Consider the following 16,522-nt stretch of genomic DNA (forward strand, 5'->3'; position numbering starts at 1 on the left):
TATTTTTGTACGAAAATATCGCCCATATCGGCCAATACCGATATGCATTGGCCAAAATATCGGTATCGGCAACAGAAAACCGATATCGTTCGATCACTAGTCTACATACAATCTTCCTAGAATCTCCAGAATGCCATTTGCCCATTAAGGCGTTTTGATATTTACATAACTCCTCCCAAGAGTCAGTTCACTTTTTGCATCAGGGGTGAGGGCTCATAAAAAGAGTACGGAGGCAGGGTGATGTGATGTTTAGTGATGTGATGTGAAGCTATTTACAGCACCCTGTTGGCCCCTCCCACCAGCCATGAAATGCTTGCATTGCCGAGAAAAGTATAGAAATCCAGTGATTTATTTATTACATGTATTTTATAGCGCTAACGATTTTACATAAATATTGTACATTCACATCTGTCCCTGCCCTCAAAGAGCTTACAATCTAAGGTCCCTAACTTACACATGTTATGACCAATTTAGACAGGAGCCAATCAACCCACTAGCAAGTCGAGATCGACCGATATCATTTTTTTATTGCCAATACCGATATTTTGGTCATCGCATATTGGTGCCGATATTTTTGGAGATTTAAAAATGTTTTTTATTTATTTATTTATTTTACAGGTACTCTTGTGGAGGGATCTGGGGGTCTAAAAGACCCCCAAACCCCTCCCCCAGCACTTAAAAGCTTTCAAAACACCAGATTTGGCTGTTTTGAATGCTGTCATTTTTTTTTAATTTGGAGCCGAGTACCCGGAAGTGATGTCATGACATCACTTCCGGGTTTTTACATAGAGACCGGGTCTTCTGTTCAGCGGCCATGCAGGTAGGATGCCCGGGCGAGCCGCAGAAGGGGGCTGGAGGGGGGGGACGTCCCCTCCTGCTCCTTGTAACGACAGCCGAGCGGCTTCTCAGCCGCACCGGTTGTCATTACAAGACAGCCGACCGCCAGCTATGGATGCCGGGGTGATGCCTCTAGCTGCAGGCATCACTCTGGTACAAGCACTTTCCCAAAATATCGGCAATATCGGTCACCTCCGGGGCCGATTCTGATAAATCGGGGAAAGTGCAGATCGGCCCTCGATATATCGGCTTTGCCAATAATCGGGCGATCCCTACTAGCAAGCCTTTGGCGTGTGGGAGGAAACCAGAGTACACAGAGGAAACCCACAGAGGCACAGGGAGAACATGCAAACTCCAGGCAGGTCGTGCCGTGGTTCGGATTCAAACCGACAACCCTAGTGCTACTATGCAGAAGTGCTAACCAATTAGCCACTGTGATTTTTAGAACCTTGTAGTCCCTCTCCAAGCCCAAGCTGTGCGTTTCCCCATTGGAACTCAAGAAAAGAAGTGTTGGCGTCAGGTTTCACTTATCTAGAAGTGTGGTTATAGAAAGTACTGCTCACCCAGCCCAATACATGTAGGTGTTTGTGATGGCCTCAGCTAACGCTGCTCCACAGGCCATGCCCCCTGACTTCCTTACATTAATCACATATACGTGTTTATCTTCCTTCTCCCATGGCTGATGATGCATAAACTACTCTTGTCTCCCACGACTAAGCCCCAGTGGTCGGGACGAAACACGGTAGGGGGCAAGGCTCATGGCCACCTTACGTCTAAGCCCCGTGGACGGGACGAAACACGTTAGGGGGCATGGCTCATGGAGCGACGTTAGCTGAGGCCATCACATACCCCTACATGTATTGGGCTGGATGAGCGGCATCCTACACTTGCTATACACTTAGCAACTGTGATGACATCACTGGATCTAAAATAAGGTAGGTCATGAAAACAGGTTGTGTATGACCAACTTGTATGTTTAGTGACCCTTTAACTGCTGACCAGTTTACTTCTTACATTCCAGAAGGCCAACACAATGAGAATAACCTAGAAATATGTTCCATTGTCTCTCCAGATGGAGAAGTGGAAGAAGAAGATATCACATCAAATTCTTCAGAAGATCCCATTACTCTAAATCTTAATCCTGTACTTCCAAGTGCCAACTGTTCCTCGGATCCATCTCCACACCCAGGGAGTTTGCTCAGTGTCCCCACTCCTGCCACCGATCATACAGCTGGTAGAGTGGGTAAAAGGTTCCTATGCACAATGTGTGGGAAATCTTTTACCCGGAGAGGCAGTGTTATTCAGCATCAGAAGAAGCACACTGGGGAGAAGCCGTATTCGTGCTCCGAATGTGGGAAATGCTTCGATAGGAAAAGAAACCTCATGACACATCATCGAATCCACTCCGGGGAGAAGCCATTCTCCTGTTCCGAATGCGGGAGGCTTTTTACCTGGAGAGCCAGTCTCGTTGAACACCAGAGAACTCACACGGGGGAGAAGCCGTATCCTTGCCTAGAGTGCGGGAAATGTTTTACTCAGAAAACCCAGCTTACCAAACATCAGAGGACTCACACCGGGGAGAAGCCGTATTCGTGTTCAGAGTGCGGGAAACGTTTTACAGAAAAGGCCTATGTTATCGTACATGAGAGAACTCACACGGGCGTCAAGCCCTATTCCTGTATGGAGTGCGGGAAATGTTTCCATCAGAGAAGCCGTTTTATTGCGCATCAGAGAGCACACACGGGGGAGAAGCCATTTTCATGTGCACAGTGCGGGGAATGTTTTAGTGAAAGAGCCCAGCTAGCCACGCATCGAATAATTCACACTGATGTCCACCCGTATTCTTGTCTCGCATGTGGCAAATGCTACAGCAGTAAATCGAATCTGGTTCGGCATCAGCAGGTCCATACGAACATGGAAACTCCGGCTTGTTCTGAATAAGAGAATTATTCATTTATCTTTCAGAGAAACGGGATGATGTCATGTCAGCATGTCTGGATTGGACTGGATGGACACATGTCTTTTTCAACCAGAATAACTATGTCCTGTTACTTTAAATTGTTAGTATTGTTGTCACGGTGTCAGTATTCTTCCACTGATTTTTCTCTGTTTGAGTTTAGATCCATGCAGGACAAATTAATAGATTTGCATTAAAGCCAAACTCCAGACACCAAAGCATTTGATTAACCACTTCTGGACCGGAAGGATTTGCCCCCTTAATGACCAGGCCATATTTTGCGATTCTGCACCACGTTACTTTAACGGACAATGGCGCGGTCGTGCGACGCTGTACCCAAATAAAATTGACGTCCTTTTTTCCCCACAAATAGAGCTTTCTTTTGGTGGTATTTGATCACCTGTGCGATTTTTTTTTTTTTTTTTTTTTTACTATAAATAAAAAAAAACAATATTTTTCACTTTCTGCTATATAACATTCCCCCAAAAAAAAAAGTAAAAATCTAAGTTTTTTAACATTTTAGGCCTATTTGTTTTCTGCTACATATTTTTGGCAAACAAAAAATCACAATAAGCGAATTTTGATCGGTTTGTGCAAAAGTTATCGTGTCTACAAACTACGGGAAAGGTTTATGTCATTTTTATTGCTTTTTTTTTTTTACTAGTAATGGCGGCGATCTGCGATTTTTAGTGGGTCTGCGACATTACGGCGGACAGATCAGACCCCTGACTGACATTTTTGACACTTTTGTGGGGATCAGTGACATTACTACAGTAATCAGTGCTAAAAATATGCACTGCTACTGTAATAACACTGGCAGGGAAGGGGTTAACACTGTGGGTGATCAAGGGGTTAAATGTGTACCTAGGGGCCTAACTGTATGGGGGTGTGGTTTGTGAAATGACCATAGAGACCTGTGATCCTATATAGAAGGATCACATGGGCTCTACGATCATTCCAGGGAGAAGAACGGTCGGCTGTGTTTACAACAGCTGACCGTTCTTCTCTCTCAGCGGGGAGCGATCGCGGGTGTCAGGCGCCAATGGGAGCCGCCTGACCTGTGCATCGGCTTCCCCGCTGACGAGGGGGGGGTGGGAGCGCTCGCCCCCTAGCTGCCTGCGTGCGACCGACCATATGTAAATGGTGATTCGAGCATAGAGAGAAAGCTATTCAGTCTCAGGTCGCTCAAAAGGACACATGGTCACTCAATGAAGCTGGATGAGAAGTGGTTCAACCTTAACCACTTCAGCTCTGAAAGATTTACCCCCCCCCTCCCCTTTATGGCCAGTTTGCTATACAGAAGTGCGTTATTGTAACTGACATTTTCGCAGGCTTGCAACACTGTACCAAAATAAAATGTATAGAATTTTTTTCACACAAATCAAGCTTTTTTTTTTTTGGTGGTACTCGATTACCTCTGCGTTTTTTATCTTTTGTGCTATAAACAAAAAAAAGAGAGACAATTTTGAAAAATAAACAATTTTTTACTTTCTGCTATAAAATACATGTAAATATATATTTTTGGTAAAAAAAAAAAAAAAAAAATCACAATAAATGTGTATTGATTGATTTGCGCAAAAGTTAAAGTGTCTACAAACTAGGGGAAAGATTTATGGAATTTTTATTTATTTTGTTTACTAATAATGATGGTGATCAACGACTTATAGCGGAACTGTGATATTGTGGCAGACGAATCGGACAAATATATTTCCGTGATCTTGCACACAGCCGCTGCCCTGTAGCAGTAAAACCGGTAAGGATGTGGAACCCCCTTCCACAATCGGTGTTAGCGGGAAATGTTGATAATTTATAAACTTTTAGAGGGGCATCTTATAGAATGCAATACACAGTGATACAGTGGGCAAACTTACAAAATCTGCAGGGGATCAAATATTTATTTTCCCCACTGTATGGGAAATGGTAGAGACATAAATGCACACGCACACCCACTCAAGTTGAACTGGATGGCTTGGTGTCTTTGCACCCGCACAGATGTCACATTGATGACACAACAGTGGCTGTGTCTGTGCAGTCACGTGTCCTGGTAGACATCTGTGGGACTGCCAGCATAGGGATGAACACAACACCTGCGCATCCTCTTGCTGGCATAATGCAACCCTGCAGGGGGCATGCAAATAAACTCCCCCCTCCGTGTGAATGGGGCATACGTAGACCTTTTGCACAGAGGCAAGGTACGTAGATCTTTTGCACAGAGGCAAGGTACGTAGATCTTTTGCACAGAGGCAAGATACGTAGATCGTTTTCACAGAGGCAAGGTAGGTAGACCTTCTGCACAGAGGCAAGGTACGTAGAGCTTTTGCACAGAGGCAAGGTACGTAGATCTGTTGCACAGAGGCAAGGTACGTAGATCTTTTGCACAGAGGCAAGGTACATAGATATTTTGCACAGAGGCAAGGTACATAGATCTTCTGCACAGAGGCAAGGTACGTAGAGCTTTTGCACAGAGGCAAGGTAGGTAGATCTTTTGCACAGAGGCAAGGTACGTAGATCTTTTGCACAGAGGCAAGGTACGTAGATCTTTTGCACAGAGGCAAGGTACGTAGATCTTTTGCACAGAGGCAAGGTACGTAGATCGTTTTCACAGAGGCAAGGTAGGTAGACCTTCTGCACAGAGGCAAGGTACGTAGAGCTTTTGCACAGAGGCAAGGTACGTAGATCTGTTGCACAGAGGCAAGGTACGTAGATCTTTTGCACAGAGGCAAGGTACGTAGATATTTTGCACAGAGGCAAGGTACATAGATCTTCTGCACAGAGGCAAGGTACGTAGAGCTTTTGCACAGAGGCAAGGTAGGTAGATCTTTTGCACAGAGGCAAGGTACATAGATCTTTTGCACAGAGGCAAGGTACGTAGATCTTTTGCACAGAGGCAAGGTACTTAGATCTTTTTCACAGAGGCAAGGTACGTAGACCTTCTGCACAGAGGCAAGGTACGTAGAGCTTTTGCACAGAGGCAAGGTACGTAGATCTTTTGCACAGAGGCAAGGTACGTAGATCTTTTGCACAGAGGCAAGGTACGTAAATCTTTTGCACAGAGGCAAGGTACGTAAATCTTTTGCACAGAGGCAAGGTACGTAGATCTTTTGCACAGAGGCAAAGTAGGTAGAGCTTTTGCACAGAGGCAAGGTACGTAGAGCTTTTGCACAGAGGTAAGGTACGTAGATCTTTTGCACAGAGGCAAGGTGTAGGAGTTGTTGATTTGGCATGACTGCTGTATTTTAATATTCTTGGGCTTTGATTTCAAATTTCATAACCCCCCCCCTAACATATATCCACCATTCCTTCACTCCCGTGTCAATCCATTGAGAAGGAAGAGGAATACCCCTTTAGGGTGTAAAGCAAGCCTTAGATGATGCAGTTTTCTTTTTGGTTGGAGGAAAGAAAATCGCTTGATTTCCCCCCCCCCCCCCATCAACGCAGTCAGTGTTGATGGGGGAATCCCTCCCGCAGCGCTGTTGTGCTCTGCCAGCAGGGAGCCTTCCATGCCAACAGAACACAATGATCACTGTTAACGGCTATAGCCGGCAGCAGTAATCGCATGCAAAACAAATCTGTTTTTTATTGGTCGAGCCAGGTGGACTTATGTCTTTTTTCAACCTGACTATGTAACTATGACATGCTGGTTGTACTGAAGTCAATCAATAAATCCACTTCAGTACAATCAGTCCACCCATAGAGGGATGGAATCTCAGCTGGTCCCTGCTGAACCGGCCAAGATTTGATCCATCTAGGGCCAGCTTAACCACTTCAGCCCCGGAAGGTTTTACCCCCTTAATGACCAGGCCATTTTTTGCGATACGGCACTGCGTTATTTTAACTGACAATTGCACGGTCGTGCAAGGCTGTACCCAAATAAAATTGGTGTCCTTTTTTCCCACAAATAGAGCTTTCTTTTGGTGGTATTTGATCACCTCTGTGGTTTATATTTTGTGCACTAGAAACAAAGAATAGCGACAATCTTGAAAAAAATTGAAAAAAAAAAAAAATACTTTTTACTTTCTGCTTTAAAAAATTCCACAAAAAAAAGTAAAAATCTAATTTCTTCATCAGTTTAGGCCAATTTGTATTCTGCTACATATTTTTGGTAAAAAAAAATCCCAAAAAGTGTATATTGATTGGTTTGCGCAAAAGTTATCGCGTCTACAAACTATGGGATAGATTTATGGACTATTTATTTTTTTATGGTTTTTTACTTCTAATGGCTGCGATCAGTGATTTTTTTGGGGACCGGTGATACCAATACAGTGATCAGTGCCAAAAAAAAAATGCACTGTCACTGTACTAATGACACTGGCAGGGAAGGGGTTAACATCAGGGGAAATCAAAGGGTTAACTGTGTTCCCTGGGAATGTTTACTAACTGTGTGGGGCAGAGGCGTAACTAGAACCTTCAGGGCCCCGATGCAAGAAACCATGAAGGGCCCCCCAGACCCCTGGCCGGGGCCCTTCCCTTCAAGCCCGGGGCTCTTCCCACTAATCCTGGGGCTCTTTACTCTCATTGCATGGCCTTTTATTATGGTCCCGCATCAGGATCCTTTCACAAGTTCTGCAGTGGGCCCCCTTCCTGCAATCTTGGGGCCTCCCCACAGTGGTGAAATGCCAGGGCCCGGTCGCAAGTGTGACCTTTGAGATCCTAGAAGTGCACCCACTGGTTTGCTACCGGGCCCCCTGGAGCATGGGGCCCGGTAGCGATTGCAACCCCTGCAACCCCTGTAGTTACGCCCCTGGTGTGGGGGATGGACTGACTGGAGGAAGACAGAGATCTGTGTTCCTGATTAGCAGAAACACAGGATCTCTCTCCCTCTGTGACAGAACAGCGGTCTACCTTGTTTACATAGGCAGCCTGCCGTTCTCTCTCCTACGAATGATCTGCGGGTTGGACCCGCTGATTGGCTCCCACTGTGTCCAATCACAGCGGGAGCGTGGCTCCAGCAGCGTGCACTCCAGAGCTGACACCAAGAATCAGGTACGGGTACAGGTACGCGATTTTGCGCTTAGGGGCTGCCCTGCCGCAGTAAATGTACATGGGGCAGTCCTTAAGTGCTTAAAAGCCATACATGGATCAAATGAAATATAAACAAAGCATATCCCTCTATAGTGTGTACTTGTCTATCTCCAGAGCAGTAAGTGCCATTTCTCTCTGCTGCTTCCTTCCTCTGCTATCAGCATGGGGGACCTATGACAAGATGTCCTGACACCAAAAGAAAAGAGGTGACAGAAGACGGATCTCTAGCACACAGCCTGTGATTGGCAGCCTCACTCTTGTTTCTGTGTCCTGTGTGAGTGGGAGGAATAGTGTCCCACCATTGGTGTCAGTGGGAGGAATAGTGTCCCACCATTGGTGTCAGTGGGAGTAATAGTGCCCCATCATTGGTGTCAGTGCGAGGAATAGTGTCCCATCATTGGTGTCAGTGGGAGGAATAGTGCCCCATCATTGGTATCAGTGGGAGGAATAGTGCCCCATCATTGGTGTCAGTGGGAGTAATAGTGCCCCATCATTGGTTTCAGTGGGAGGAATAGTGCCCCATCATTGTTGTCAGTGGGAGGAATAGTGCCCCATCATTGTTGTCAGTGGGAGGAATAGTGCCCCATCATTGGTGTCAGTGGGAGGAATAGTGTCCCATCATTGGTTTCAGCGTGAGGAATAGTGTCCCATCATTGTTGTCAGTGGAAGCAATAGTGCCCCACCGTTGGTGTCAGTGGGAGGAATAGTGTTCCATTGTTGGTTTCAGTGGGAGGAATAGTGCCCCATCATTGGTGTCAGTGAGAGGAATAGTGCCCCATCATTGGTATCAGTGAGAGGAATAGTGCCCCATCATTGGTATCAGTGGAAGGAATAGTGCCCCATCATTGTTGTCAGTGGAAGCAATAGTGCCCCACCGTTGGTGTCAGTGGGAGGAATAGTGTTCCATTGTTGGTTTCAGTGGGAGGAATAGTGCCCCATCATTGGTGTCAGTGAGAGGAATAGTGCCCCATCATTGGTATCAGTGGAAGGAATAGTGCCCCATCATTGGTGTCAGTGGGAGGAATAGTGCCCCCATCTTTGGTGTCAGTGGGAGGAATAGTGCCCCATCATTGGTGTCAGTGGGAGGAATAGTGCCCCATCATTGGTGTCAGTGGGAGGAATAGTGCTCCAAGGGCCGGATAAATGCAAGCAAAGAGCTGCAGTTTGGAGACTACTGATTGAGAGCAAAACTTTGAAATTTACTTTTGGATAGAGTAGGAAATGGACAGAACCCATCTTTTCTTTTTGCTATCCGTTTCCCCGCTGTGGTGAACCCTTTCTATTTGTCCTGGTAACCAGTGATGGAAAATCCAAAATGTCATGTCTGTCACCAGATTAGGTGGTGAAGAGAAATCTTTCAAATGGGTATATCTGTCCCGGTGACAACGAAGACCTTGTTTACACTTACCCTTGGGGGGGGAGGGGTGGTAAAAATGCGTGGTTGTTTCACATTTGTACTGCTCCTCCTTAAGTGGCAAAAGGCATCGGACGAAGGTGTACATACAGTGCATCCGGAAAGTATTCACATCTCTTCACTTTTTCCACATTTTGTTATGTTACAGCCAAAGTGGATGTTATTATGTTATATATTATGTTATATATTATTATTATTATTTTATATATGTTATTCCAAAGTGGATTAAATTCATTATTTTCCTCAAAATTCTACAAACAATTTCCCATAATGACAACGTGAAAGAAGTTTGTTTGAAAACTTTGCAAATTTATTAAAAATAAAAAACCAAAAAAATCTCATGTACATAAGTAGTCAACCCTTTGCCATGACACTCAAAACTGAGCTCAGGTGCATCCTGTTTCCACCGATCATCCTTGAAATGTTTCTACAGATTGATTGGAGTCCACCTGTGGTAAATTCAGTTGATTGGACATGATTTGGAAAGCTACACACCTGTCTATTAGGTCCCACAGTTAACAGTGCCTGTCAGAGCACAAACCAAGCCATGAAGTCCAAGGAATTGTCTGTAGACCTCATAGACAGGATTATATCAAGGTACATCATTCGTACATGGAAAAAATTTGGAACCACCAGGACTCTTCCTAGAACGGGCAAACTGAGCGATCGAGGGAGAAGGGCCTTAGTCAGGGAGGTGACCAAGAACCCGATGGTCACTGTGACAGAGCTCCAGTGTTTTTCAGTGGAGAGAGAAGACCCTTCCAGAAGAACAACCATCTCTGCAGCACTCCACCAATCAGGCCTGTATGGTAAGAGTGGCCAGACGGAAGCCACTCCTCAGTAAAAGGCACATGACAGCCTGCCTTGGGTTTGCCAAAAGGCACCTGAAGGACTCTCAGACCATGAGAAACAAAATTCTCTGGGCTGATGGAACAAGAATTGAACTCTTTGGCTTGAATGGCAAGCGTCATGTCTAAAGGAAACCAGGCACTGCTCATGACCTGGCCAATACCATCCCTACAGTGAAGCATGGTGGTGACAGCATCATGCTGTGGGGATGTTTTTAAGCTGCAGGAACTGGGAGACTAGTCAGGATGGAGGGAAAGATGAATGCAGCAATGTACAGAGACATCCTTGATGAAAACCTGTTCCAGAGCGCTCTGGACCTCAGACTGGGGGAAGGTTCATCTTCCAACAGGACAATGACCCTAAGCACACAGCCAAGATAACAAAGGAGTGGCTACGGGACAATTTGTTGAATGTCCTTGAGTGGCCCAGCCAGAGTCCAGACTTGAACCTGATTGAACATCTCTGGAGAGATCTGAAAATGGCTGTGCACCGACGCTCCCCATCCAACCTGATGGAACTTGAGAGGTCCTGCAAAGAAGAATGGGAGAAACTGCCTATAAATAGCTGTGCCAAGCTTGTAGCATCATACTCTAAAGCAGTGATGGTGAACCTTGGCACCCCAGATGTTTTGGAACTACATTTCCCATGCTGCTCATGCATTTTGCTGGGTCATCTGGAGGAAGACAGAGATCTGGAACATCTGGGTTGCCAAGGTTCACCATCACTGCTCTAAAAGAATGAGTTTGCACAGCTAGACAGGAAGATATACTTATCTTCCCTAAGGCTAGGTTTCCACTAGTGCGGCTACGAAGTCGTGCTACTTCTAGCACGACTTCGTAGCAAAAGTAAACCGCGGCTTCAGTTAGACTTGTCCCTCATATATAGAGGGAAGTCGCGCTCAAAAGTAGTACACGATTTACTTTTGAGGTCGCGGCAACTGAAGCCGCGGCAGTGGAAACGTGCCCCATTGAAAACAATGGGTTTTGACTTGCTGTGCGACTTGACATGTGTCAAGTCGCACCGCAAGTCGCACTAGTGGAAACCGAGCCTTAATCACTGTTTGTGTGTTATTATTATTATTTTTTTTTTATTCAGATTATTTGGTTGCAGTGATTCATGCATATCCCCTAGTTTTATGTTTATGTTAGACTATTGATTAAATAAGGATTTTATATGATGTCCCTTATCTGTAGCCCTATTTCTTTTACTGTAATGTGGAAAAAATCAATAAAAATTGGTAATTAAAAAATATATATATACATATATTTATGTTTACGTTATATTTTTATATTTAGTATACATTTATATAATTAAAAAATTATATACAAACATTATTATCATAAATAATAACGTTTTTTGTTTTGGATTATTATAATGTATATCATTTTTATTCAGATGATTTGGTTGCAGTGACTCATGCATATCCCCTAGCCTTATGTCTCTGTTAGACTATTGATTGAATAAGGATTTTATATGATGTACCTTGTCTGTAACCCTATTTCTTTTACTGTAATGTAGAAAAAAAATCAATAAAAATTGGTAATTAAAAAAAAAAAAATATATATATATATACATATATTTATGTTTATTTATTTATATTTATACTATATTTTTATATTCAGTATACATTTATATAATTAAAAAATGATATACAAACATTATTATCATAAATAATAACGTTTTCTGTTTTGGATTATTATAATTATAATGTATATCATTTTTATTCAGATGATTTGGTTGCAGTGACTCATGCATATCCCCCAGCCTTATGTCTCCGTTAGACTTTTGATTGAATAAGGATTTTATATGATGTCTGTAACCCTATTTCTTTTACGGTTATGTGGAAAAAATTAATAAAAATTGGTAATTAAAAAAAAAATAATAAAAAAAAAAAAAAATATATATATATATATATATATATATATATATATATATATATATATATATATATACATAATATATATATACATACATACATACATATACTTATATATATATATATATATATATACATACATATGTTTATATATTTATGTTTACATTATATTTTTATATTTAGTATACATTTATATAATTAAAAAATGATATACAAACATTATTATCATAATTAATAACGTTTTCTGTTTTGGATTATTATAATTATAATGTATATCATTTTTATTCAGATGATTTGGTTGCAGTGACTCATGCATATCCCCCAGCCTTATGTCTCCGTTAGACTTTTGATTGAATAAGGATTTTATATGATGTCTGTAACCCTATTTCTTTTACGGTTATGTGGAAAAAATCAATAAAAATTGGTAATTAAAAAAAAAAAAAAAATAATAAAAAAAAAAAAAAATATATATATATATATATATATATATATATAATATATATATACATACATACATATACTTATATATATATATATATATATATACATACATATGTTTATATATTTATGTTTACATTATATTTTTATATTTAGTATACATTTATATAATTAAAAAATGATATACAAACATTATTATCATAAATAATGTTTTCTGTTTTGGATTATTCTAATTATAATGTATATCATTTTTATTCAGAGGATTTGGTTGCAGTGACTCATGCATATCCCCTAGCCTTATGTCTCTTTTAGACTTTTGATTGAATAAGGATTTTATATGATGTACCTTGTCTGTAACCCTATTTCTTTTATGGTTATGTGGAAAAAATCAATAAAAATTGGTAATTAAAAAAATATATATATACATATATTTATGTTTATATATTTATATTTATTTCAGGTACTTATATAGCGCTGTCAATTTACACAGCGCTTTTACATATACATTGTACATTCACATCAGTATATTTATGTTTACATTATATTTTTATATTTAGTATACATTTATATAATTAAAAAATGACATACTAATATTATTATCATAAATAATAACGTTTTCTATTTTGGATTATTATAATTATAATGTATATCTTTTTTTTTTTTTTTTTTTTTTTTTTTTAATAAATTATACTAGTGATAAAAGCTTTTGGTTAACTATAATGGCTGTTTTGAATTATTACAATATTATTGTTACTATTATTATTTTTTTTAATGTAAATGTATTTTTTTTTTCATTCTGATTAGGATTAGGACAATCACATCTGAGTATCGCATATTCAGTGTCTACTTAGTTAACAATAAAAAATATTTATTGTATAATATTCGTATAATAATAATTATTATTAATAATAATAATAATTTATTAATTATTAATAATTATTATAATTATTATTTATTATTAATTATTATTTATCGTATAATATTGGTACAATTATTATTATTATTATTCATAATAATAATAATAATTTATTAATTATTACTTATTGTTATTATAATTATTATTTATTATTAATTATTATTATTTATCGTATAATATTCGTATAATTATTATTATTCATAATAATAATAATTTATTATTACTTATTATTATTATTATAATTATTATTTATTATTAATTATTATTATTTATCGTATAATAATCGTTTAATTAACATCGGCATAGATCTCGGTTATTGTTTATATTTCTATTATTTCTGTACAGCGGGAGCTACTTCCGGTCTGTGTCTCTTACACTTCCGCTTTGTGCGTTGCGCGGTCGCCCAGCCGCTTCCTGGTTTCCTTAGCAACGCTGGCCGATGAGGTGACACTGGCAGATCAGTGGCGGCCATTTTCTCGTAGCGCAGACACTCAGCCTTCTTGGTTCAGGCGGCTGACTGTGTGAACATATTAGTTTGTAGCGCACCAGATATCTAATATTTGAATAAAAGAAATGTATAAAGTCTATATAAATGTAAATATGGGGAGTTTATACGGTGGTGCTTTTCACAGGAGGAGTTGTGTTGCTGTACCCCGGAAGAGGAGGGGGGAGGGGTTTCTGTGATCGAAGCAGCTTCCTGATATGAGGTTGGAGGGACTCATTGAGAAGGAGGTGATATTATCTTCTTATTGTGGGGAATAAGGGGGCTTGGGTGGTATTAGGGGGTGGGGAGGGAGTCATTTGTCCTCTATAGTCAGGGGTCAGTTCCCTTTGCTGTTTTGGGGTCTCTATAGAGATAAATATTGTTGTAGAGGGGATTTATAAGCATTGTTCCCCTGCGTTTAAAAGGTATCGTAGGGACGGCGCCGTATCGCGCAGGCGCACGCAGAGTCAGCCTTATAGTGGCTATTGCCTGCTATCCGCTGACGTCCCAGAGCCGCTCCAGGCTCTGGAAGGATCCTGACGATATTGTCAGGATCCACCCAGCTGCCCGATTGACAGCTGGCTCTGCCTCCCAGCTTGCAGCCGATTGCTGAAGCCAGCTATGTGCACCCCCTTTTCCAGTGAGCACTGCAGGAGCAGACTGGGCTCAGGGGCATTCGAGTTCCCATGTGCCCCATCCCGCCAGGAAGCCGACACTGCACTCCGCTAATCACAGGCAGTGAGACAGATCAGTAAAAGTCTTAGTGCCTGTGATTAGCGGAGTGCAGTGTCAGCTTCCTGGCCGGATGGGGCACATGGGAATTCGAACACCCCGGAGCCCATCTCTACTGGAGAGCAGTGACTTTTATGGCCGTAATTCTCTTTTTGGTCACAGGAGTGCACTTACCTTTTGTAGCTTATAGTGGCTATTGCCTGCTATCCTCCAATGTTACAAAGCCACTCCAGGCTCTGGAAGGATCCTGACAATATTGTCAGGATCCACCCAGGTGCCTGATTGACAGCTGGCTCTGCCTCCCAGCTTGCAGCTGATTGCTGAAGCCAACTATGCCCACCCCCTTCTCCAGTGAGACTGGAAAGTAGAGACGGGCTCGGGGGCGTTCGAGGTTCACATGTGCCCCATCCCGCCAGGAAGCCGACACTGCACTCCGCTAATCACAGGCAGTGAGACAGATCAGTAAAAGTCTCAGTGCCTGTGATTAGCGGAGTGCAGTGTCAGCTTCCTGGCCGGATTGGGGCACATGGGAATTCGAACACCCTGGAGCCCATCTCTACTGGAGAGCAGTGACTTTTATGGCCGTAATTCTCTTTTTGGTCACAGGAGTGCACTTACCTTTTGTAGCTTATAGTGGCTATTGCCTGCTATCCTCCAATGTTACAAAGCCACTCCAGTCTCTGGAAGGATCCTGACAATATTGTCAGGATCCACCCAGGTGCCTGATTGACAGCTGGCTCTGCCTGCCAGCTTGCAGCTGATTGCTGAAGCCACCCCCTTCTACAGTGAGCGCTGCAGAAGCAGACTGGAAAGTAGAGATGGGCTCGGGGGGTGTGGGGAGTTCTCATGTGCCCGATCCCGTAGAGATGGGGTCGTTCGAGGTTCCCATGTGCCCCATCCCGCCAGGAAGCCGACACTGCACTCCGCTAATCACAGACAGTGAGACAGATCGGGAAATGTCTCAGTGCCTGTGATTAGCGGAGTGCAGTGTCAGCTTCCTGGCCGGATTGGGGCACATGGAAACCTCGAACCCGTCCGAGCCCGTCTCTACTGGAGAGCAGTGACTGACAGATGCGGCGTGATGCTATTATGTCAATATGGACCAAAATCTCAGGAACGTTTCTAACACATTGTTGAATCCATGCCACAAAGAATGAAGGCAGTTCTGAAGGCAAAAGGGGGTCCAACCTGGTACTAGCAAGGTGTACCCAATAAAGTGTCAGGTGAGTGTATATGAAAGTTTTAAACCATGGCCCTAAACTATTGGCTTAGGGGGGTTGGAGGAAAGGGGTGGGGAAGCGGGGAATCATGCAATCTCGATCATTAGTCAACTAGTAAATGAGTTGCCTAAGCTGGCTCGGTGTAGCGTGGAGAAAGCGTAAGATAGCCAAGGTCCCCATTTTTTTAAAGAATTTAGAATGGGAGTCATGTAAAATAATGGACATCTTTTCATTGATCATCATGGTGGTCAAACAGTCCTTCACTTCTGCAAATGAAACAATGTTTTTTTTTTCCAGGCCTTGGCTATGGTATGTTTGGCCTATAGAAAAAGATAGGTGGCCAGTTTTTCGTGGGTAGGAGAATAATCCCTGCACAGGGCAGTGTGATAAGACCAGCTTTGCATCCCTGTGAACGGGAAGGTGGAGTAAGATATGCAAAAGTCCAAAGACCCCCAGTTAGGAATGGGCAAGTCCACCATATGTGGAGGACATCTCTACGTTTGCCACAGCCTCTGAGTCCAACACTTATTTCAAACCAGCATTTTAGGCCTTGATGAAGGGGGAGCCCATTATCCCATGAAACAGGTTGGCTTTTGGATGAATCGATGGAATAAAAACTCTTGTACTCTAAAACCTTTACTCATGTCGTTCTCATGTTTCACCCAAAGCAGAAGTTCTGACTTTTCGTCACTCCATCCCAAACTACAGAAATCCTTGGCAATCCATCTATTTTTTTTTTTACCACTGATAAAGATTAAAAAATGTTTATGATCTTTC

At 42.1% G+C, this 16,522-nt stretch overlaps 3 protein-coding genes across 3 annotated transcripts in view; 1 reads left to right on the top strand and 2 right to left on the bottom strand.

Moving 5' to 3' along the window:
• The window catches only part of LOC309564371 (uncharacterized protein), a gene marked incomplete at its 3' end in the record, with an annotated part of 548,195 nt that overhangs the window by 284,036 nt on the left and 247,637 nt on the right, over positions 1-16,522 (bottom strand). The window lies entirely within an intron of this gene.
• The window catches only part of LOC309562771 (uncharacterized protein), a 379,789-nt gene that overhangs the window by 118,683 nt on the left and 244,584 nt on the right, over positions 1-16,522 (bottom strand). The gene's annotated exons all lie outside the window — the stretch shown is intronic.
• LOC309563391 (uncharacterized protein) overlaps positions 1-16,522 on the top strand; it is a 134,833-nt gene that overhangs the window by 57,157 nt on the left and 61,154 nt on the right. Inside the window, exon 9 of the mRNA XM_082267785.1 lies at positions 1,910-2,775. Within this exon, the coding sequence (XP_082123911.1) occupies positions 1,910-2,775 (866 nt within the window). The remainder of the gene's footprint in view (positions 1-1,909; positions 2,776-16,522) is intronic.

Source organism: Pelophylax lessonae (assembly GCF_965119305.1).
Source record: "Pelophylax lessonae genome assembly, chromosome: 9".
In the NCBI taxonomy this organism is placed as follows: domain Eukaryota; kingdom Metazoa; phylum Chordata; class Amphibia; order Anura; family Ranidae; genus Pelophylax; species Pelophylax lessonae.